Source organism: Lynx canadensis, chromosome F2 (genome assembly GCF_007474595.2).
Source record: "Lynx canadensis isolate LIC74 chromosome F2, mLynCan4.pri.v2, whole genome shotgun sequence".
Taxonomy (NCBI): Eukaryota; Metazoa; Chordata; class Mammalia; order Carnivora; family Felidae; genus Lynx; species Lynx canadensis.
In genome coordinates, this window is record NC_044320.2 from 76713417 (window position 1) to 76738700 (window position 25284).

A 25284-nucleotide genomic window follows, 5' to 3' on the forward strand; every position below is an offset into this window, starting at 1 on the left:
ATCCAAGGACCCTAACGGTCCATCAACATAGATTAATTCCTTTGAACTCATTTAAAATGAAAATTCTCAGGGTGCGGGGTAGCTTAGTCGGTTAAGCATCTGACTTTAGCTCAGGTCACGATCTCGCAGTTAGTGAGTTACAGCCCCGTGTCAGACTCTGTGCTGACAGCTCAGAGTGTGGAGCCTGCTTCAAATTCTGTGTCTCCCTCTCTCTGCTCCTCCCTTGCTCGTTCTCTCTTTCTCTCAAAAACAAACATTAAAAAAAAAATTTTTTTTTAATGAAAATTCTCAAAGTGGGTAGAGAATGAGAGTTGGGGACGTGAAAATAAAGGGATAATTTTATCATATAAGGCAGTTTACATGAACCATAATAAAATACACTAGGAAGAGGCTAATCAACTTACCCCTCTGTTTCTGAGATTAAAAAGCAACAAAACAAAAACATGCACATAAACTCTCCTCCTAAATGAGATCACACATTAAAGAATATTTCGGCAGGGATGGGAACAAGAGGAAAAGAATTTCAGTTATTAGATTATTACTGACTTTTTCTGTGACCCAAGAACAAGTCATTTTTAGAGTGCAACCAAGAACAGGCTTATTTTGTGTTTATCAAAGTTGGGAATTGGAAAACAACTAGAGATGAGAGTTTCCTTAGTGAAAAGAGGAGGAACCCAGGTGCAGGAGAGCAGTAAATCCCTTTGATACTGGGAAAAAACAATACCAAGAGGGCATGGGAAGGGGATGGAAATAAATGTCACCCTGATAAAACCTACCTAGTTTTATCAAAGGTTGGCCCTGACTTATAGGTCTTCATTTATACTTGAATAGTTTTTGTTTTAATTTTATTAAAGTATAGTAATGCATTCATTTGTTTGGAGAAAAATCAAATAGTACAGAAGAGTCTCATGAGAAACAGTTTTCCATAGGCAATCAACTTTTAACTTTCGTTTTTATTTCATCAGGTGAGTACCTCTATATTTATAAATTAAACTATCTCTACCACTAATTGTTTTATTAATTTTTGACATTGTATATTCACTTGTCTTAAGATAGATGAAGATTTAGATAATTTAAACTATTTCCTAGTATTTTAGTTTTCTCTATGGTAACTGTTTTTCAAATAATGTGAGTACTTTAAATATCTATCTCTTGAATTGTCAATTGTCAAAAGCATACAGAAACTCCTCACTCTGTGTAAGAAGGCGGCATTGACTCATCTAACCTCTCACACTTTTTGGCCCCTTCTACTTACAACATCTTTTAGCTATATATTTATATATATATATATATATATATATATATATATATATATATATTTTTTTTTTAACATTGTCATGGATATAAATAAGAAGCTACAACAATTACTGTATCTGCTCTCTCTCTCTAGAGCAATTTTCAGTGTTTCTCTTTCCTGCCCATAAAGAACTAGCTGTCAGGCTAACAAGCTTTCTTTAAATTCAAGATCACAGGGGCGCCTGGGAGGCTCAGTCGGTTGAGCGTCCAACTTCGGCTCAGGTCATGATCTCATAGTCTGTGAGTTCGAGCCCCACATCGGGCTCCGTGCTGACAGCTCAGAGCCTGGAGCCTGTTTCGGATTCTGTGTCTTCCTCTCTCTCTGACCTTCCCCCGTTCATGCTCTGTCTCTCTCTGTCTCAAAAATAAATAAACGTTAATAAAAAAAAAACAAAAAAATTTAAATTTAAGATCACAGACCCCAAATTGGTCATCCTATTCCAGTGTCCCAGAATACTTACTTTTTCACTCTCCACAATGACTACTTTGTATCTTCCTTCTCAGCCAATGATTTTCCTTTCTACTTTACAAAAAGAACTCATGAGCTCAGGCATTTTCCCACATCCCACCATTAAATGTACAATCCTTCCCATCATTGCATGTATTCTCTATATCCTGTTAAAGACAAGGAAGTGGCTTCCTCCTGCTAATGGTCAGTTTTTCCAACTGTGATCTGGACTTCCATGCCTCCTACCTGCTTAAGGATTTTGTTGTTTTGAATATCCCCTATCTTTCCCACATCAGCATCATCAATCTCTCCTCATGCCAGGTGGTCTCATGAGCGTATAAAAACACATGACTAGCATTGATTAAAAAAAAACTATACCACTTTTCTTTATCCCATCATCCCTCCACATGCCTTCACCTGTATCCATCTTTCTGCTTGCTCTCCTAGCAAAACTCCTCAAAAGAGTTCTATGTAGGCTATCTCTGTTTCCTCTTCTTTAATCCTATGTTTTCCTACGAATAACCTCCATGTTGCCAATTCTGATAAGAAATGCAAATCAAAACCACAATGAGGTATTGCCTCACAAATGTTAGAATGACTACTGCCAAAACAAAACAAAACAAAAGATAATAAGTATCGGTAGGGATGTGACGAAATTGGAACCCTGTACGCTGTTCATGGGAATGTAAAATGGCGCAGGCACTTTGGAAGACAGTATACAGATTCTTCAAAGAATTAAAAACAGAACCGCCATATGATCCAGCAATTCCACTTTTGGGTATATACCCAAAAGAATTGGAATCAGGATCTCGAAGAGATATCTCCTATGTTTATTGCAGCACTATTCACAATAGCCAAGATCTGGAAACTGCCCAAATATCCAATGTAAGACAAATGGATATAGAAAATGTGGGATATTGAAACTAATGTAACATTGTGTATCAATTATATTCAAAATTTTTAGAATATGTGGGCTATACATATAATTAGATATTATTCAAACTTAAAAATTAAGGAAATGCTATCATTTTTGACAAGATGGATGGACTCGGAAGACATTATGTTAAGTGAAATAAATCAGTCACAGAAGGACAAATACTGCATGATTCCTCCTCCATAATGTATCTAAAATAGTCAAATAAGCAGAAAATAGATTGGTGGTTGCCAGGAGATTGGAGTGAGTTTGATAGGAGTTGAGATGGGAGAGTTGTTTGATGGGTATAAAGTCTCAGTTTTGCAGGATGAGTATGTTCTGGAGATCTACAACATTCAACACTCTGTTGTTAACAGTGTGGTATTACGCACTTGTTAAGAGGGTAAATCTTATGTTCAATATTCTTACCACAAACAAAAAGCCAGGGGACAAAGGAAATTGTTTGGATGTGATGGATATTCTTTTCAAGTTTACTTATTTATTCAAGTAATCTCTACACCCAACATGGGGCTCAAATTCACAACCGCAAGATCAAGAGTCACAATGCTCCTCCAACCGAGCCAGCCAGGCACCCTGGTGATGGATTTTCTTATTACCATGATCGTGGTGGTAGTATCACAGGTCTAAGCTTACATCCGAACTCATTAAAGTGTATACATTACATGTGTACAATTTTTGTATATTATACCTCAATAAAGCTGAAAAAAATGGAAATTCTCTGTTCTTTTAAAGGAGTGCTTTGCATCATTCAAGGCAGTTGATCACTTTGTCCTTGAAATACTTTGTGTAGTTTCTGGACCGCCCACATTTCTGGTTTTCTTCTTCCATCCTGGTTGATCTCACTCACTTTTACCGAGTTGTCTTAAACTATCTGCTCTCTAAATGTTGAAATTTATTTTTTCTATTCAGATATTCTCTCAAGGTGATCTTAAATGGTTTATAGATTCTCAGATTTATATCTGTATCCCAAATTGGAGTTCAACTTGTATGTATCCAGCTCCTTAATTGATATCTTGACTAAGATGTCTTAACATCATCAAAAGGGGATTCTAGATTTCCAACACTCTACCACAATCTTCCCCAAATTCCTCTTCCCTTATATTCTCCTTGTCAATAAATGGCACCTCTGTTTCCCTAGTTATTAAAGCCAAGACCTAAGAGTCATTCTTAATGCCCCTCTTTCCCTATTTCATCCATCAACAACACCTATCACTTTTACCTGTAAACATAATGCTGGTTCAAACCACCACCATCTTGCCTAGAACAATGCTGCAGTCTACTGATGACTATTTTCACTTCCACTCCTGTGCCCTTCCAATCCATTTTCCAAAAAGTCAGAATGTCATTACCCTTCAGTGACTTCACATTGCTCCTGAGTAAAATGCAAACTTCTTACCATGGCCTATGAGAATCAGGCTGATCTGATTCAATTTCATTCAGTGAATAAAATAAGTCTTTTTTTTTTTTTTAAGTTTATGTATTTAAGTGGGGGAGGGGCAGAGAGAGCCCTGAGCAAGCTCCACACTCTGTGAAGCCTGACGCAAGGCTTGATCTCATGACTATGAGATCATGACCTGATGCAAAATCGAGAGTTGGGTGCTTAACCAACTGAACCACCCAAGCACTCTAGGCAAGTCTTCTTATGGAATTTTCTGGGTTATTTCTTTTGCGGGGGGGGGGGGCGGTGAAATACAATAAATAAGTACAAATAAAACTATTTCTCAGAATAAGGAGTACCATGGAGACAGGGGATTTTGTTAGGGAATAACTGATATTTGTGTTGTCTTTTAGACTGAATGGTCAAATATTGCCTCTCTGAAGGGACATTTGAACCAAAGGACACAAAAGATTTTTTTAGCATTTTCTAAGAAAAGGTTTATTTCTTGATTACATTATAAGCCCACTGAAGATGAGCTGGGAACTCTATTCCTTATCTTTCTAATCCTAGGACCCAGGATGAGAAAGCAGCCATATCATGAAACCTGCAGGTTGCTATGACAGATGGAAAGAGGATTCTGGGGGGCTCTCACACCAGGAATGGAAATCTCTAGTCTGAAAGTGACACATGTCTCTTCTACCTACAATTTATTGACCGGACCTACTGACATGACCTCACTTAAAACAAAATCTGGGAAGTGCAATCCTACCATGTCCTGGAGGACAGAGAATCAGAAATATTTGAAAAAAAAAAAACCCACCACCTACAGAGTCCTTCATGTTCACAAAGGAAAGTTTATAAAAGGGAAAGGTATAGACGCGTAGTAGCAAGAGTTCTCCTACAACTATACAGTGCCATAGTGTTGCTAGGTGTGGTCCCTCTGGTAGATGTAAAATAGAAACAAGATGGTTTGGTGAGCCTTTCCAAGTCTTGCTGGTATCCAATCCTAAGACTCAGGAAATGATTTCCTACTATTATACAGAGCTGGAAGAATGAGCCCACAGAATACTACCTGATTCTCCCTACTCAGGATTACAATTTGCTCAGCTTCAGTCTCACTGCCTTAAACTATTCTAGAAGTCAAGAACAGTCTGGAAATATGTATATTCTCCACATCAGCATTATAGAGCAAAAATCAAATAAATGGGCGCAAGACTGGCTCGGTGTTTTTTTTTATGGCAGATTATTTCATTTCAATACTATTTCTTATATATTACACATACATTTGCAGAAAGAGTAAAATGTTCAATCAAGGTTATAAATGCCACTAAGACATATATGTTCTTTCTTCTAGCATTTTTATGGTTTCTTTGTCAAAAAAAAAAAAAAAACCCCACTTAACCCTTTGTCCTATTTGAAATCTTTCTATGGCGAGATATTTCAAGACCAATGTTAAATATAACTAACAATAAGCTGAACACCTATGTGCCCACCACCTACCTTGTGAAATAAAATAGTATTTTTATAGTTGTAAGTCTCTTTTTATACCTAACCATATTCCTATTTCTCCCAACTTCCCCAGAAGTAGTCACTATTCTGAACTTAGAATTTATCCTTCCTATGCATTTCTTTGTACTTTTACTCTGTCTCTATATATCCATTATCAACATATAATATTTTGAGATTTTTGGCTTCTGGCAATGATGGGGCAAGAACTGAATAGTAATATTTAAAAAGAACAAGATTTATCCTCCCACCACACACAACTAAGCAACCAGACAAAATATACAGCATAATGGCTGGTGGATATTAGACAACAGGCACTTCTCTGAGAGAAATGAAACAAAAATTTTGAGTTATATTATTGTTCCAACTGATGGCGTGGAGCGAATTTCCAGGCTACATACAGGGAGGAAGTACCCAAACAGAGCCCTCTAGTCTCCCAGAGGTGAAGAGACAGAGTCTGTACCGGGAGAGCCTACTAGCATTTATGGGATCAAGTACAAGAGAAGAGAAAGCTGCACAGGAAAAGCTCCAAATGTGTGTATCAGTCAGCACATGTGTGTGAAGAAACCACTCAAGGCCAGTGAACGGCCATGAGAAAGATGCAAGCAGAAGCTTTACCAGAGTTCACACAGGGCTAGGAATACTTTATCTTACCACTAGCCAAAAAAAAAAAAAAAAAAAAAAAAAAAAAAAATTCCTAACACAAGGACATTCTCAAAATGTTACTGCATAAGGGCTGGGACCAAATTAGCCCTTCAGTAAAGGCTGTAGTGGACCCGCCTCGCAAAGCAAAAATGCGAGCCTCAAATAGACCAACTTAACAAGTGACTTAACTGCATTCCCAAACAAAGGCCGAAAATATTTTAAGAAAAAAATTCAGAAACTCCAACAACTAACAAAATACGAAAATAAAATCCACAATATTTAGCATATTGTAAAAGAAAAAATTACCAGATAGGTAAAGAGGCAAGAAAGAAATGAAATAAAAAATCAAAGTAGATCCAGGGGCGCCTGGGTGGCTCAGTCTGTCGAGAGTCTGACTTCAGCTCAGGTCATGATCTCACAGCTCGTGAATTCAAGCCCCGCATCGGGCTCTGTGCCAACAGCTCAGAGCCTGGATCCTGCTTCGGATTCTGGGTCTCCCTCTCTCTCCCTCTCCTCCGCTCATGCTCTCTCTCTGTCTCAAAAATAAATAAACATTAAAAAAAATGTTTTAAAGTAGATCCAGAAATGACAGAGATGATAGAAACAATTGGCAAGAGTGTTTAAACAGAATAAATATAGTTCATATGTTCAAGATAGAGGACCGATGAGCATTTTAAGAAGACACAGATGTTAAAAAAATATCTATTGCCCAGCAATGTAAATATACTCAACCCTACTAAACTGTACACTTATAAATGGTTAAGATGGTAAGTTTTAGGTTATGTGTTTCACCACAGTTAAAAATTTTGCTAATCCAAAAGACAACAAACAAACAAAACTACAAATAAATGTCTAGAGGTGAAAAATATAATGTCAGAGAAGAAAATGGTATGGGTAAAATTACCAGCAAGTTATACACTGTAGAAAAAGAGCAACAAACAAAGACTTAATAGAAATCATTTAAAATGAAATGGAGGAGATACTGGGGAAAATAAAGCAAAGAGGAAATTATAATCTTTTCGATGGATGATAATGGACAATCAGCCATATGCAAAAAAAATCTCAATCGTTCTCTCATACCTTATGAAAATATAGTTCAAGATGGATCATAATAAATCTCCTAAATATAATAGCTAAAAGTATAAATCTTCTGGAAGAAAACATACAAGAAAATGTTAGTCATGTTGGGTTAGGCAAAAATTTCTTAAAGCATAAACTAAACTAAAAGGCATAAACTATAAAAGAAAAATTGATAAATTTGACTTCATGAAAACTAAAAATTTTAGTCTTTAAAAGGCATATAAGAAAATGAGAAGTTCAGCCACAGATTGGTAGAAAGTATTTTTTTAATGTTTATTTATTTTGAGAGAGAGAGACCAAGGGAGGGGCAGAGAAAGAGAGGGAAAGAGAGAATCCCAAGGAGGCTCCACACTGTCAGTGAACCAGTTTCATGAACCGTGAAATCATGACCTGAGCCAAAATCAAGTGTCAGATGCTTAACTGACTGACCCATCCAGGCGCCCCTGGGAGAAGTGTTTTTAAAACGTGTCTCTGATACAGTATTTGTCCCTAAGTGTGTAATTCTTACAACATAATATTGAGACAACCCAGTTAAAACATGGACAAAAGATGTGATCAGATATATAAAATAACTATTTTAGAGAATATTTTACCAGGTTTTTAAAGAGTTAAGGCTTCACCTTCTACATGATTGAGCAGTCCCACTCCTAGAAAAATGGGAGCATATGTTCACAAGAAAACTTGTACACGGTTGGTAATAGCAGCTTCTTTGTAATAGCCCCAAACTTGAAACAACTCAAATGTTCCTCAGCAGGTGAACAGATAAACAATGGTGTGTCGTGGGATGCTACTTAGCAATTTAAAAAGTGAACAGTTGATACAATACGGATGGATCTCTAAATAGTGATGCTGAGCGAAAGAAGTGCTAGAAAATGATCAGGTCTCTTGAAAGAAACAATATATGGTATCTTAATGTGCTTTTAAACTTCTTACAAAATTTCATTTTTTTTTTGTTTGTTTTCAAAAAATTCAGTGTTGTTTTTGGGGCACCTGGGTGGCTCAGTTGGTTAAGCGCCCAACTCTTGATTTCAGCTCAGGTCGTGATCTCATGGTTCCTGGAATCGAGCCCCGCATCAGGCTCTGTGCAGACAGAGCTTGGGATTTCTCTCTCTCTCTGCCCCTCCCCGCCCCCCCCAAATAAATAAATAAACATTTAAAAAAATTCAGCATTATTTTTGAAATCTGCTCATGTTGCTGTATTTATCCACCATTCATGCATTGTCACCTTTGTATAATATCATATGAATATAATCATGAATTCATCCATTTCCTGTCAATGAGTGTTTAGGTAACTCTTGGTTTTTCACCTTACAAAGTAATGCTTTTAACATTCCTATAAGTCTCTCTGTGCACATATATGTGAGGGTTTCCAAGGTATGCCCCAGAGCAGAGTTGTCAGGTCATAGTTGCTGGTAACCTTAAAAAGTAAAAACTGCTGGTTATTTTACCAGCAAAAGATGGGTTTGTTCAGGAATAAAAGCGAATTATAATCTGGGACAAAGACACTGTGGCAAAACCAAAGGTAAGTCCGGGGAACAAAGGAGAGGTAATATTATTCTTTTTTTCTTTTAAGGAGAAAAGGGGTACGTTGGGAAGGTTGCTATAAACTAAAAGTCCATTTGAGTACATTGGGAATTTGACATCTGGTGCCTTCTCATTGGTTGAGCTGCCTGGGGGGTGGAGGGGTGGAGGGAGGAAAGTGGCTCTTGCTCAAGCTGAAGTAGCAGAGTAGTAGCCACCGGCAAAATGAAACCCAAGTAAGGTCAAGTCTATCTCTTCCTGTTGGGTCTGCAACTGACTAGGCATGGTAGGGCAGAGCTCCCCCTGCCCAAACCTCCCCACTCTGTTTTAGTGAGGTTTCATGTTACTGATTTTCTCACATTGCACATCTGCAACTTCACTAGATCTTTCCCAACTGTTCTGCAGCTTTATTCCATTTTTTCTTTAGCAGTGTGTGCAATTTAACATGGTTCTGTTCTTTCCAGTAACACAGGTCTAAAGTAGTAAATTGTTTTAATTTGTCTTTCTTTAATAATTTGAAAAGTGGGGCACTTCCTTGTATTAGTCATTTGGATTTTCTCTTCTGGATATTGCCTACAATTTAGTGGGAGGAATAATGGAGAAACCATCTGAATTTTCTCTCAAAGGTAGCCAGTTATTCTGCTATCATTTACCGAAAAACTCATTTTTCTATTGATTTGAAATGTCACCCTTAACATATCCCTATATCTCTTATGTTTCTTTTTTTCTTGCAGTTTTCATTCCATTTTACAACTAAATTGACTCAACTAAGGGAATTCAGTAAAGGATCCGATCTACTTGTATTTTCTTACATTGGTAATTTACTCTTGTAGCCAATGTAATTCTAGGTGATATTGATGGGCAGGGAAAACACTTTTTCTTCTACTCTCTTAGGTTCAGTAACTGCAGCCTGGCAAGCTGAATTGACAAAAAACGGATTAATAGGAGAAGAAGGGTCATTTCATATGCCTGTGTTGGGGACCTCACAGAAATGACACAAAAACTCTAAAGAGTTGGAGCACCTTGCTGGCTCAGTCTGTGGAACACGTGATCTTGATCTTGGGGTCATGATTTTGAGCCCTACGTTGGTCCTTGAGATTACGTAAGGAGAAAAAAATGACACACTACTCTAAAGAGGTAGTCAGACATAGAGGCTTATGTACCATTTGAAGAAAGGGAAATAAATTTATGGAGAAATGATAAGACAAAAAGGGTTTTGAGCTTCTAGGGTTTGTAAATTATGGGAAGGTAAATTTGTGAGGGAACTAATGAAAGATAAAAGTTATTTAGCAAAGTTTGTCTGTGAAATAGCACTTTGGTGCCAGCTTTCTCTGTCTTCTTTGTGGCCATAAACCTCCCCCCAGGAGAGGAGATTTATGACCGTCCTGTTCTTTTTTTCTTAATGTTCATTTATTCTTGAGACAGAGACAGAGTGTGAACAGGGTAGGGGCAGAGAGAGAGGGAGACAAAGGATCTGAAACAGGCTCCAGGCTCTGAGCTGTCAGCACAGAGTCCGACGCGGGGCTTGAACCCACAAACTGTGAGATCATGACCTCAGCCGCAGTTGGACGCTTGACTGAGCCACCCAGGCGCCCCTTAGAGTTTCTGTTCTTAAAGGAAACCCCAAGATGGCTTCTTTCTCCATCTATTGTTTCTCAGTGGCCTTAAGGCAAAATGATCAATATTGCCAAATGGCAGAATTTGGGGCATGAATTCTGACCCCCTTCAATGTCACATGTATGGTAGGGTTGGTACCTCAAATTGCCATATTTCTTTTTTTATATTCCTGGATTTTCCTGCATGTCTATTCTCCCACGCGCATGAATTTTAGAATTATTTTATGAAATTAGAAAATTTGATTGGGATATTCAAAAATAATTGTTATCAAAGTATAAACTATTGGGATTTTAATTGGAAGTACATTGTGTTAGTAACTCTGAGCAAATTAATAACCTTATAACAGTGCATCTTCCTATCCAATTATTTGCTCTCGTACCCTGGTGCCTTCATGCTTTTTCTGATATAGGTCTGATACATTCTTGTTAAATTTTGCTTGAATACATTTTTTTAAACTTCTATTGCAAATATTTTGTCTTCCATTAGATATTCTAACCAGGTATTGTTTGTAGACGGAAAAACCACTCATTTTTGTATACTGATTTAGTAATTAGCTATATTGCTAAATTTTCTTGTAACTACTCATTGTTTTCCCTATTTTCTGTTAATTCTGAAAATAACTATAATTTTGTCTTTTTTCCACTATAGTTCTTTCATTCCCTTACGGGAGGAAAAGAGAGATCAATTAATTAGAACATTAAGGTTCTTTAGAGGATGTATGACGGGAGAATCTTGCAGGAATAGTAGCATTTGGATAGGGAGGGAGGGGCAGGTGACTGAAATACACGAAATTGAGCAGTTCAACTCCGCATTGTTGGAAGTTAATCGTTAGAACGGATTGGTGCCCCGGGGAACTATACATATTACATCATAGAAAAAGTCACATACTAGGGAATATGTCGTGGTCACAGTAAGAACTAAAGTTTTTCTCTATTTAGATCACAACCAAATACTTAAAAGCCTGACATAAACACGTATACTCCTATGTGAAATGTGTCACATTATCATTTTCAAGAAGTGAGCACCAACTTAACATTTTTGAATTCTCAGCACTCCAATCCAAGATACGAGTCATAAAAACAGCACCAGTAAGATCCCCAACCCTTCAGCATTCTGGTTACCATGTGAATTAAAGTGGAGTGGGTTTTTGAAACCCTTTTGTTCACCAGCTTCCTTCCCTACCTTAGGTGCTACTCTCTAAAGATTGTATAGATCCTTTAAGTTTCTCCACTGAATTGCTAACTTCTGAAGGTCAAGGCATTTTGGTTTTAAGCGTTTCTGCCTCTTGTCGCCTCCCGGATACACAAAGTGATATAATTTGAGCCACCGTGCAGAAAAGGGGCCACCAATCTTGTGCTTAAATCAGTACAGTGTTAATATTCGTCAGTCACAAATTGTGGATCCACAATTGAGTGTTTTCCTTTTTCAGGTGAAGTTTAAAGGAGGAGGGGAGTCGACCCCCAAACTGCACACTAGCAGAGCCCCGAATGGAAATACGGCAAAAGCTCCACCGGCCTCTGCAGTCCAGTCCTTCTTGACTCTTACGAACTGAGTACAGCCCTGGTTTCAGGAGACAAAGGAATATCCGGGACTGGGTACGACGACTGGCTTCGGGGATAATTATTTTCATTACGGGGCCCCAGGAGCGGAGGATAAAGCTGGGCTCCGGGGACCACGCTGCTGGCCTGGGCCTCCGAGCCTTCCCCGGGGTGCCCGGGACGCCCCACGGGAAGGAGCGCCGCGTGGCCACCCGCACCGAGCGCTCGCGGGCCGCGGGGCACCAGAAGGTCCGCTTCGGTCGCAGCCAATCGGGCGGACGGAGAAGCCGGGCATTGTGACCCGCCGGCCGAGCGGGCGGCGGGGGAGGGGCGGGCCGACCGGCGTCTCGCAGCGCGGGCGCGCGCGGAGCCGGCGCAGGGCGGCCAGGCGCCTCGTTGGCGCGCACGCGCCTGAGCGCGCGCCCGGAGGGGCGGGCCGGGACTCGCCGCTCGCACGCCCTTGGGCCGGGGCCGGGCGCCCGCTCTCCGTTCCGCCGCCGACGCGCGCCGTCAGTCGAGCCGGTGTATGTGCGGCAATAACATGTCCGCCCCGCTTCCCGCCATCGTGCCCGCCGCCCGGAAAGCCACCGCTGCGGTGAGTGGCGGCGGCCAGGGTTCGGAGGGGCCCGCTCGGCCCGCCGCCGGCTGCCGCCTCTCGCGCGGGGTCGGCGTCGCAGGCCTGTGGGCGACCGGTGGGTGGGCGCGCTCCGCCCTGCCCCTCGTGGGGGTCGGGGGGGTGGGGAAGAGCGGCTCGGCGCGGGCGGAGGGCGCGTGCGGAGCGTCCCGGGGTCGCGGCCGGCCCGGAGGATTCGCCTCCCTCCCGCTCAACGGCCCCCGAACCCGAGTCCTCCGCATTGCGGAGCGAGTGCGGCCCGCCGGACCCCCGGAACCCTCCCCGCCGCCCCCCCCCGTCCCAGCTTGGGGACAGTGGCGTTAGCGGACAAGCGCCTTAACACGAGGTGGCTTTCTAACCTGCTTCTGTCTCATTTGTGATGAGGGAATGCTTTATTTTCTTACCTCGCACTCTTGTTCTAAATTAAAGAAGTTTGAAGATTTCGTGTCTCCCAAAACCAGAGGTGCTGTTTTTTGGTTTTGTTTTGTTTTTTGTTTTTTGGGTTTTTTTTTTTTTTTTTTTTTTAGGAAACTTGGGTATGAGGATCTCAAACTTTTTATCCCCGCCCGGAAGTTCCTTTTTGCGATGGAAAAATTCGGCACCGTCTGCGAAGCTTGCACGGTTTGACTGGAAAGAGACAAAGTCTTTTTCTCAAAATGGGCGGACATTCGCATCTAGGAATGTCTACTCGGGACCTCTTTTAAGTGCTAAAACGCCACCTCTATTGTCTTAGGAACTCGGGGAGAGAAGTTAAAGATTTTCGTCACTTAAGAGGTCTGTAGGGATTGATGGACTTGCTGAAGGCAGTGCTCTGTGATTGCGGCATCATTCACCGTAACCGAGGCCTCAGTGTCTAACGCTTCTCTGTGGGTTTGTTTAGGCATTGCTTATTAATTTTCCCTCTTCTCTTTTAGGTGATTTTCCTTCACGGCTTGGGAGATACAGGGTAGGTACCGCTGGTAGTAAGAGTAATGAAATGGGGTTATGCAACCCTACTTACACCATCAAAGGTTTGTTTAAGGCCTCGAGGATTGTATAAAAAGAAGATTGCTGTTAGTCCTGCTTCTTACAGCCCAGGAATAAGATACAACCTTTTCATTTTTGAATTTTTCTCTCATCATCTTAAATTTGTCATGTTTCGTCTCCTGTTTCTGGAACATATTAAAATTGCAAACTCTTCTCTGAGTTGCTGGGGGTATTGGATGCAAGAGATCGGCGGAATGTTTGTAGAGACAGCGTGCAATTGAGAACTTTCTCCAGGAGTTAAAATTGCAGGACGGGCTGAGAAGTAGTTGGTTTTGATAAGACGCATAATAGCAACGTGAGGTCTACGGTGTTCTAATTGAGAGCTTAGATAGTCCCTTAAAAGAAGAAATCAGTTGAAGTGCAGGGGAGAACACGCAAAGATTTATTTGGAGGCTGATGAGCCAAATTTTGTTGTGCTAACTTTAGTCACATGATTTATCTTTCCCTTAGGCTTTTTCTGTATTGAGAGGTGTGTGTTTTGGAAAGGTTTTTGGTGTTTTTTTTTTTTTTTTTTTTTACTGTTTTTTATTTTTGAGACAGAGAGACAGAGTGCGAGCGGGGGAGAGGCAGAGAGAGAGGGAGACACAGAATCCGAAGCAGGCTCCATCCAGGCTCTGAGCTGTCAGCACAGAGCCCGACGCAGGGCTCGAGCTCATGAACCGGGAGATCATGACCTGAGCTGAAGTTGGACGACTGCATCAGCGAGGTGCCCTGAGAGGTTTTTGTTTTTAATGTAAAGCAGTGATTATCAGGGGCACGTGTCTGGCTCAGTCAGTAGAGCCTGTGGCTCCCTCTCGGTCTCAAGAGTGGTGAGTTCAAGCCCCACATTGGGTATGGAGCAATAAACCAACCAGTGATTATCAATTTGAAACTTGGGCAAAATTACAGAACTGGAGGAAAACTGAAGATAGATAAATTTTGGATAAAGTAGCCCAAAACCATTAAATGTTCTTTCCAAGGAGGTGTTGGGCTGGATGAATTGTTAAAAGTGACTCCTAATATTCTTTTATGTCTACTAAGTAGAGGTGCATGACACATACCTTGTATGGAGCTGGGGAACAGGTTGCAGGACTCTTTCTGGCAATCATGTTGTCTTCTGAAAATGACAGACTTTTTTTTTTTTTTAACTATTATTTAACTGAAGAGAGTCTCCCAGCTCTTTTACAACCAATCCCTGACAAGTCAAGGAGGAACTTGCTACCCTGTAACTTTCTCTTTAAGGAGATCCAGGCCTAAAGAATCAGTCCAAGAGAAGAAAGCTTCAGTGTAGGAAGATTCTCTGTAGACCCCAATTTAGCCAGACTCCATCCATGAGCTGAAGTTAAAGACTGAAAATGATGAAATGTGAGATTAAAATTACCAAGAGCATCCAGGCATCTTGACCAAGAATTAAGTTTATGTAAAAAATTAAAGGTCTCCAATTCTAAAAATATTTCATGAGATAAAAGCTGACTCTAAATTGGTCCCATGAATACATGGTGAAATTGAGAAGCAATCAATCTGACAAGTGGAAATTTAATGTTTAAAATATGGGTTAAATTGGCGGATGATGGGGATTAAGTGATTTTGTTCGTTGCTATAAAATTGGGCAGGTTTTGCCTTTTTTTTTCTTTTTTTTTTTTCCTTTTTGGTTAAGACTTTTGTAGAACCAGCCAAGGTATACTGTCTGGTAACATAGGTCTCCAGGTCTGTGTCTTTTAGATTCCTCAGGAAAAAAATGGTGACCAAATATGATTGGAAGACCCATGTAATTCTATATTTTGACAATTCTAATATATAATTTCCCCCACATTTTTGTTTCTGAGATTGGTGCTCATTTTACTACACGTGTGTTTATTGTGGTGGTGATTTTTTTTTTCCCCTTAAAAAGCTGTTTTTTTCAGTGGTGTCTCTTATTTAGATTATGTCTTACTGTCCAGGAAATATGAAGTGGCATATTGTCCTCTTGAAAAATTTTCTAGCATATGCACTAGCATGTTTAAAACTCTGAAAAGTTCTGCTGTAAAGAAACACCTATGATAAAATGTTGCTAATAACATGTATAATAAACTGTGAAACTAGTATTCAAAGAAATACGTTTTAGACTATACTGTATGGTGTGAGATCACAGATTTCCTTCTAAAATAAGAGTAGCTGTTAGGATTATGAAAATGTTATATTAGTATTGTAAACAAATTCAAACTGTAAATATGAGAGGAGAATGAAAATTAGTTGAAATCCAAAAACCCAGAAGTACTTATTTTTGATAGCAATTTAAAAAATGTTGCATTTTGAAGTATTTTCAAATTTGTGGAAGAGTTGCAAGAATAGAGATTGCTCAATACCTTTTACCCAGATTCACTAATCTCTGTCTATTGAATAGGTTACTATGTTTGCTGAACCCCCTGAGAGTAAATTGCAGTTATCCTGATTCTTTATTTCCAAACCCTTTAGCATGTATTTCCTAAGAACAAGGAGAGTCTTTTTTTTTTTATTATTATTATTATTTTTTTTTTTTTTAGGAGAGTCTTTTATGTAACCCCAGAACAGTTCATCACGTTTGGGAAATTGAACACTTAATATCATTGTCCAGTACAAGAGTTATTCAAACTTTACCTGGTGATACGTCCTGTTCATTGCATCATGTCAGCATGCAAATGATAGCATTTGTCCCCTTGTTGTTTACTTGGATCACTTGAGCATGATGGCATTTTCCGGATTTCTCTACTGCAGTTATTGTCCCTTTGTAGTTTAAAAAGCAACTTGTAGGGAGATACCTTGAGACTTTGCAAATTGTACGTTAAGCTTTCACCCAATGTTTTTAGCATCCGTTGATGGTTCTTGCTTGACTCAGTTGTTAATATGATACGATTTTCTAAGTCTGTCACTCTATGTTTATTAATTTGCCCCTACCCATTTTTTTGTACGGACTATAAATTTAGGGAACGGCATTTCATCATTGTTACTGTGTTTTAAAATTTTTAGCTCTTTGAAAACAACTGTAAATTTACATAAATGTTTAACAGAAGTAGTATCTAGAGCTCCTGATGCTCTTCCTCTCAGATTACCCAGTTGTTAACATCTCTGGAACAATTGGGACATACTGAAGAAGTATTGCCTCATTACTCTGTAAAATTTCAGTGTGTATCTTGTAAGTACAGGAACATTCCCACATCACCACAGTTAACCATCAATCAAGAAGTTAACATTGATCATCAAATATCTTGCTTTTGTCATCACATTTTTCTTGATTTGACCCAATCATGTCTCTTACGGGCCCAGGATCCAATTCAGGATCACATGTTATGTTTAGTTATCATGTGCCCTTAGTCTCCTTCAGTCTAGAGCAGTCTTTCCTTGTCTTTCGTGACTTGACACTTTTTTTTTTTTTTTTAAATTTTTTTTTTCAACGTTTATTTATTTGTGGGACAGAGAGAGACAGAGCATGAACGGGGGAGGGGCAGAGAGAGAGGGAGACACAGAATCCGAAACAGGCTCCAGGCTCTGAGCCATCAGCCCAGAGCCCGACGCGGGGCTCGAACTCACGGACCGCGAGATCGTGACCTGGCTGAAGTCGGACGCTTAACCGACTGCGCCACCCAGGCGCCCCGTGACTTGACACTTTTTGAGAATACGGGCCAATGACTTTGTGGACTGTCCTCAGTTTGGGTTTATGTAATGTCTCCTTCTGACTTAAGCCTTTTTTGACAAAAATAACACAGGTGTTGCTGTGTTCCTCTCTATGGATTGTATCAGACACATACTGTGTTGGTTTTTGTTCACTGGTGATGCTACATTTTTTCACCTGGTTAAGATAGTGTTTGCTCCATTTCTCCACAGTAAAATTAATAACTGTGTTTACTTAAAAATATTTTGTGGGGAGATGTAGCAGACTATGAGTCTGGAGTTCTTTCTTGTCCGGCAAGAGAGCAGATGCAGAATTGAAAGGCTAGTGTTCGGGAGGAGACAAGAGCCCTGAACAGGGGTTTTGTCTCCGGATTTATTGAGCTCATAAGATATTACTCACGTGGTGAACGTGAAGAAAACAAGATCTTACACACGTGAACGTGGAGAAAATAGACAGTAATCACTAACTTGTGTGGAAGAAGCAAAGGGTCTGGAGGGCAAGTGGAGTTTGTAATCAAAGAACAGTAGTATATTGGCGTCAGATGGACAGTAGTTTCCTGCAGGTGATGTAATAAGCTACTCGACCCCATTATAATGTCCTGCTAGCTATCCTCGGGTGCTTTCTCCCCCATGGTGGCGGCTTTCCACTCTAAGCTTTTTTCTAACCCATTTATGTAAGTAGAACCTATTTCCCCACAGGGAGATGCTTCGATATTATGAAAACATGTTTCTCACCAAATTTTCACCTGTGGATTTAGTGTCCATTAATGATTCTTGTCCATACCTATTATTGTGAAAGTTCCAAATGATGATCTTTTCAAAAAATCCTTCATTCTAGATTTATTCATTGGCAACTCTCCCTTCTCCCTTACTTATTATGTATACATATATTCATTTATTCATTTTAAAGTGTCAAATCAGGACAGACTCTTGGATTGCTGTTTTACTCTGAGGGTTACAAACTTAAATCTATCATATTTTTGACGTCAAATCATCTTGTAGTTGGCTAGCGGGAGCCCCTTCAAGCTGCTCTTACGGGACATGTCTCGATCATTCCTTGAGCACTTCCCTGCTTTCTGATACAGCAAGATCTGTTCCAGGATCATCTTATATTTTTCCTACTTCAGTCCTGGGACTCAGCCATTTTTTTCAAGAGCTCTGGTTCCTTTTCGTAGAGTATTATTTAGGAACCTAGATCTGAGTGCCGGATGTGCTTGTTGAAGGAATCGTTACTTCTAGATCCTTTCCGTAGACAAAACCGGAAGTGTAGCTACATAACATACATGTGTGGACACACATCTATATCAGTTTTGAAATTTACATATATTAAAATTTGGGGCTTTATACTGATTTCCTCCAGTTCCAGTCAGCACTACTGGGATTGTGCTAGCCTTCCCTCTTTCCGTATTTGTAACTCCATAAGAAACCTGGCTTCTGTTCTGCAGTTTTGGCCAGTAGTGCGTTTTGGCATTGCCTCATCACCCCTCCAGGTGCCCCAGCCCACAGCTTTGCTTCATACATGGGAACCACCTCCACACCTGACCGCCCCCTTGCCCCCACACAGCTGAATGTGACACTTGAAAGCTCAGTTCCAGGGAAGGAGAAAAGGCCAGGTGGAAAACTTGGCCCTCTTCATGTAAATTTCCCTCCCTATGTTCCAGGAGTTACTGGTCTGTATTACCAATCTACATGAGAATTTTCTAGGCTGTGGAGATTTTAAAGCTTAGAAAAGAAAGTTTCAAAAGAAAAAAAAAACGGGGGCGCCTGAGAAGCTCAGTCGATTAAGCAGCTGACTCGATTTCGGCTCGGGTCAGGATCTCATGATTCGGGAGATCAAACCCTACATCGGGCTCTGCACTGGTAGTGCGGAGCCTACTTGGGATTCTCTCTCTCTCCCTCCCTCTCTCTGCCCCTCCCCTGCTTGCACGTGCTCTCTCTCTCTCTCTCTCTCAAAATAAATAAACATTAAAAAGACAAAAATAAAGTTTCAAAGACAAATGTTTAAGTAGATTGTCTTTTTTTTTTTAATTTTTTTTTCAATGTTTTTATTTATTTTTGGGACAGAGAGAGACAGAGCATGAACGGGGGAGGGGCAGAGAGAGAGGGAGACACAGAATCGGAAACAGGCTCCAGGCTCCGAGCCATCAGCCCCGAGCCTGACGCGGGGCTCGAACTCACCGACCTCGAGATCGTGACCTGGCTGAAGTCGGACACTTAACCGACTGCGCCACCCAGGCGCCCCTAAGTAGATTAAGTCTTAACTGAGAGATCAAGTAAGATCAAAAATAATATTGAATTGGCAACATGGGTATATTTTGTGACCGTTCATTTGCAGGTCTTTTTGTAATCAAGAACTAAGAGAATTATAGAGTGGGATTTGGGGATCATTTAGTTACAAGGACTAGAAAACTGTTCAACTAGTTTATACAAAATTTATGGAAGGATACAAGATAGCTCATTAGCATATAAGCTCCAAGAAGGCAAAGATTTTTTTAATTTCATTGAAATAAAAGTCACCTGAGAACACAGGTTTTTTCTATTTAACTTAATACTTACCGTACCATACCATAAAAGTCACCTGAGAACACAGGTATTTTCTATTTAACTTAATACTGCATCCTCAGGGCTTGGATGCTACTGGATATGTAGAAGAACTAAGTGTTGAATAGATAAATGAATGAATGAGGAATTAAGGGGCAAGACCTATAATGGGAATTAGTCACCAAGTATATTAAGTTTCCTAGGGCTGCCATAGTAAAACACTACAAACTAGATGGCTTAAAGCCACAGAAATTTATTCTGACAGTTAAAGAAGTTAGGAGTCCAGTGTCAGGGTGTCAAAAGGACTACAAATGCTCCCTGCAAAAGCTGTTGGGGAGAACCCTGTGCCTCTTCCAGGTTGTGACAGTTCCTTGGCTTTTGATAGTTACTTCCAGTCTCTGCCTCCCTCCTCACATGACCATTTTGCTGTTAATCTGTGTACTTTCCTCATTTTTTTTTCTCATTTCTAATAAGGACACCAGTTACTAGATTTAGGGCCCACCCTAATCCTAATAAATCCCATCTTGATCCTTAACAGATTACATCTGCAAAGAGCCTATTTCCAAATAAGGTCACGTTCTGATGTTCCAGGTGAACATGAATTTTGGTGGGTACTATTCAGTCAACTGCATGCACCAAAGTGCCTTTCATCTCTCTGCTTTTCATCCCCTTGTGGTTTCTTACTTTTGCTTCCTTCTGTGTATTTGCACAATTTCCTCAGCTGACACATTTTTCTGATCAAAATGGACCACCCAGCTCTGACTTTATATCAACCCTAATTCTGGTGTTCAGTTAAGAATCTGACCCCATCTTGGGGCACCTGGTAGCTCAGTCAGTTAAGCGTCTGACTTTGGTTCAGGTCATGGTCTCATGGCTCATGAGTTCGAGCCCTGCGTTGGGCTCTGTGCTAACAGCTTGGAGCCTGGTGCCTGCTTCAGGTTCTGACTCCCTCTCTCTCTCTGCCCCTCCCTGGCTCGAGCTCTGTCTCTCTGTCTCTGTCTCTCTCTCTCAAATAGAAACAAACATTTTAAAAAAACTAAAAAAAAAAAAAAAAAAAAAATCTGACCTAATCTTGGGGCACTTGGGTGGCTCAGTTGGTTGAGCCTCTGACTTTGGCTCAGGTCATGATCTCATATCTTGTGGGTTCAAGCCCCGCATCAGGCTCTGTGCTGACAGCTCAGAGCCTGGAGCCTGCTTCAGAGTCTGTGTCTCCCTACTCTCTCCCCATCCCCCACTCATGCTGTATCTCTCAAAAATAAGTAGACATAAAAAAAAAAAAATGAATCTGACCCACCTTGGATCATTTTGCTCTTAGCCAGATAGTTGGTAAGACTCATTAGGACAGGTAGGAGAGATTCTGTAACTGTGATGTGCTACTGGGACAGGGATGGTAATAAGTAGTGCTTCTTGTACAAACCTGGAATCTTTGTTTTTAGTTCCACACCATATTACTATGGAGTAGTGAGCATAATGGAAATAGACTTTAGTTACTTTGTTGTAGTCTTTTCTAAAAGCACAATTGAGAAATAAAATAGTGTGAATTTGTGATATTTCTTGGGATATGCCTGGAAATTTTTTTTGGACTCAGAAAACCTTTGTATGTATATGTGTGTGTGCATGTTTTGTTTTCTTTTTCTGTTTCAAATAAGTGAAATATATTCTGATTGATCTAGGTTTCTGAACAGTAGATTGTTCATTTAACTGAAGCTTTGTGTCGACTTCTTGAATCTTGAGGTTTCCACTGACTTTGAAAATTAACAAAAGGACTGGAAACAAGTTGGCCATACTTTTGTATAATTCAGTTACAGTCAAAGATCTTTAGGGGTACCTGGGTGGCTCAGTCGGTTGAGCATCTGACTTCGGCTCACGTCATGATCTCACAGCTCATGAGTTTGAGCCCTGTGTCTGGCTCTGTGCTAACAGCTCAGAGCCTGGAGCCTGCTTCAGATTCTCTCTCTCTCTCTCTCTCTCTCTCTCTCTCTCTCTCTCTCTCTCTGGTCCTCCCCTTCTCGTGCTCTCTCTTTCTCTCTCTCTCTCTCAAAATAAATAAACGGTAAATTAAAAAAAAATTTTTTTAAGAAAAATAATAAAAATAAACATTCAAGGGGCGCCTGGGTGGCGCAGTCGGTTAAGCGTCCGACTTCAGCCAGGTCACGATCTCGCGGTCCGTGAGTTCGAGCCCCGGGTCGGGCTCTGGGCTGATGGCTCGGAGCCTGGAGCCTGTTTCCGATTCTGTGTCTCCCTCTCTCTCTGCCCCTCCCCCGTTCATGCTCTGTCTCTCTCTGTCCCAAAAATAAATAAAAACGTGGAAAGAAAAAAAAAATTAAAAAAAAAATAAACATTCAAAGAAGATTTTTTATAAGCGATGGGGAGATTATGGATGGGAAAACTAAGGACTGGAAAAGCATTGATTCTCATACTTTAATATGCATAAAAATCACCTGGAAGGCTCAATGTGGTCCCCACCACCAGAGTTTCTGATTCACTGGGTCTGGGATGGGGCCTGGCAATTTGCATTTCTGACAAGTTCCCAGATATTATTACTGATCTGGAGAGAACACTTTGTTTTTTGTTTTTTTTTTTTAATTTTTTTTTTTCAACGTTTATTTATTTTTGGGACAGAGAGACAGAGCATGAATGGGGGAGGGGCAGAGAGAGAGAGGGAGACACAGAACCGGAAACAGGCTCCAGGCTCCGAGCCATCAGCCCAGAGCCTGGCTCGGGGCTCGAACTCACGGACCGCGAGATCGTGACCTGGCTGAAGTCGGACGCTCAACCGACTGCGCCACCCAGGCGCCCCAAGGAGAGAACACTTTGAAAGCCACTAGTCTGAGCTGTCTGTATCCACGCTTCTACATAGAGGCAGAGTTGGACTAGAACTCAAGATTTCTGTTCTTTTTCTCATAAGAGTTCTTAGTATTTCTTGTGTAGAAGAGTGGTTGGCAAACAGTGGGCCACAGTTCAGTTCTGGCCTGCCCCTTTTTAAAAACTTTTTCAGTTGTTAATGTTATTTATTGAAATATGATTTGCATATCATAAAAGCAACTCTTTTAAAGTGTACAATTCCATAGTTTTTAGTATATTTACAAAGTTGTGGAACCATCACTAAGGTGTTAATTGCAGGATATTTTCAACATCCCCCAAAGAAATGGCACACCCCTTAGCAGATATTCTTTATTCCCTTCCCTGGCAACCACTAATCTCCCTGTGGTTTCTATGGATTTACCTCTTCTGGATTTCTCATATAAATGGAATTGGACAATATTTGACCTTTTTGGTATGCATTCTTTCACATAGCATGTTTTTCAGGTTCATTCATGTTGTGACATGTATCAGTACTTTATTCCTTTTATTCTCAAATAATATTCCATGGAGTGATAGCCATGTATTGATCTTATGAATATACCATAGTTTTTAAATTTATCAGTTGATGAACATTTGAATTGTTTCGTCCTCTTGGCTGTTATGATTAGTGCTACTCAGAACATCCATGTGCAAGATTTTACATGAATATAGGTTTTCCGTTCACTTGAACAGTTGCTGAGTCCGTGGTAACTGTTTAACCCTTTGAGGAGCTCCCAGACCGTTTGTTGTCCACAGTGGCTGTACCATTTTCCTGTTCTACTAACAGTGTAAGAAGGTTCTGATTTTTCCACATTCTCACCAGTATTTGTTATTCTCTTTCTTTTGGATTATAGCCATCCTATCGAGTGTGAAGTGTTTGGGTTTTTAATTGCATTTCCTAGTGACTGATGAAGTTGATCATCTTTTCATGTGCTTATTTGGCCATTTATATATCTTCATTAGAGAAATATCTGTGCAAGCCCTCTGCCCATTTTTAAAACCAAGTTGTCTTTTTTCTTATTGATTTTTAAGACTTTAAAAATATATGCTAGGGTCTCCTGTGCAGCTCAGTCAGTTAAGTGTCCAAGTTCGGCTCAGGCGTGATCTTGCAGTTTGTGAGTTCGAGCCCTCCATTGGGCTCACTGCTGTCAGCTCAGAGCCTGCTTGGAATCCTCTTTCCCCCTTTCTCTCTGCCCCTTCCCCACACTCGTGCTCTCTCTCTCTCTCAAAACTAAAAATAATAATAATTAAAAAATAAAAATATATTCTAGGAGAGCCTGGCTGGCTTAGTTGGAAGAGCATGTGATTCTTGATCTCAGGGTCGTGAGTTCCAGCCACACATTGAATGTAGAGATTACTAAAAATAATAAATAAACTTAAAAAAATAAAAATAAAAATATATTTTAGATAATGGAAACCTCATATATGTGATTTTCAAATATTATCCCCCAATCTAAGGGTTATCTTTTCACTTTCTTGATAGTGTACATTAAAGCACAACAGTTTTAATCCTGATGAATTCTAGTTTATCTTTTTCTGTCTTTGGTCACTTGTGCTAATCATTCCATATCTTTGTTGCCAAGCTTCCCCAATTGTTAATCTTTTACTACATTGTGCAACTGTGCATGCATTCACGCTCTTTCTCTGTCTCCATATGTATATGCTCATTATCTAGTAATCAGAAGTCTTTTTTTTTTTTTTTTTCTTTTTTGAGGGAGAGAGAGATACATGGCCCAACTGAGGGACAGAGAGAGAGAGAATCCCAGGAGGGGCGGGGAGAAACAGAGAGAGAATCTGAAGCAGGCTCCAGGCTCTTAGCTGTCAGCACAGAGCCTGATGCAGGGCTTAAGCTCATGAACCGTGAGATCATGACCTGAGCCCAAGTCCGATGCACAACCAACTAAGCCATCCAGGCATCCCCTAATCCATTCAGGTTTTGCCAACTTTCCCAACTATGTGTTTCCTTCCTGGTCTAAGATCCTTTCCAGTAATTTGTGTTACTTTTAGGTATCATGTCTGTTATGAAACAGTTTATTAGTCTATCTCTCATTTCCTTTATATATAGATGTATATATATATTTTTAATTTTTTTAATTTACCTCCAAGTTAGTTAGCATATAGTACAACAGTGATTTCAGGGGTAGATTCCTTAATGCTCCTTACCCATTTAGCCCATCTCCCCTCCCACAACCTCTCCAGAAACCCTCTGTTTGTTCTCCATGTTTGAGTCTCTTATGTTTCCCCCCTCCCTGTTTTTATATTATTTTTGCTTCCTTTCCCTTGTGTTCATCTGTTCTGTGTCTTAAAGTCCTCATATGAGTGAAGCCATATGATCTTTGTCTTTCTCTAATTTCACTTAGCATAATATCCTCCAGTTCCATCCACGTAGTTGCAAATGGCAAGATTTCATTCTTTTTGATTGCCAAGTAATACTCCATTGTGCATATATACCACATCTTCTTTATCCATTCATTCATCGGTGGACATTTGGGCTCTTTCCATGCTTCAGCTGTTGTTGATAGTGCTGCTATAAACATGGGGGTGTATGTGCCCCTTCGAAACAGCATACCTGTATCCCTTGGATAAATACCCAGTAGTGCAATTGCTGGGTCATGGGGTAGTTGTATGTTTAGTTGTTTGAGGAACCTCCATACTGGTTTCCAGAGTGGCTGCACTAGCTTGCATTGCCAC

At 40.3% G+C, this 25284-nt stretch overlaps 1 protein-coding gene across 1 annotated transcript in view; it reads left to right on the forward strand.

The window, feature by feature from the left end:
• The first annotated feature begins 12417 nt into the window (after window positions 1-12417).
• The window catches only part of LYPLA1 (lysophospholipase 1), a 32465-nt gene continuing 19598 nt past the window's right edge, over window positions 12418-25284 (forward strand). The window contains exons 1-2 of the mRNA XM_030303712.2: window positions 12418-12558; window positions 13491-13522. Coding sequence (XP_030159572.1) covers window positions 12490-12558; window positions 13491-13522 — 101 coding nt within the window. The 5' untranslated portion in view covers window positions 12418-12489. The remainder of the gene's footprint in view (window positions 12559-13490; window positions 13523-25284) is intronic.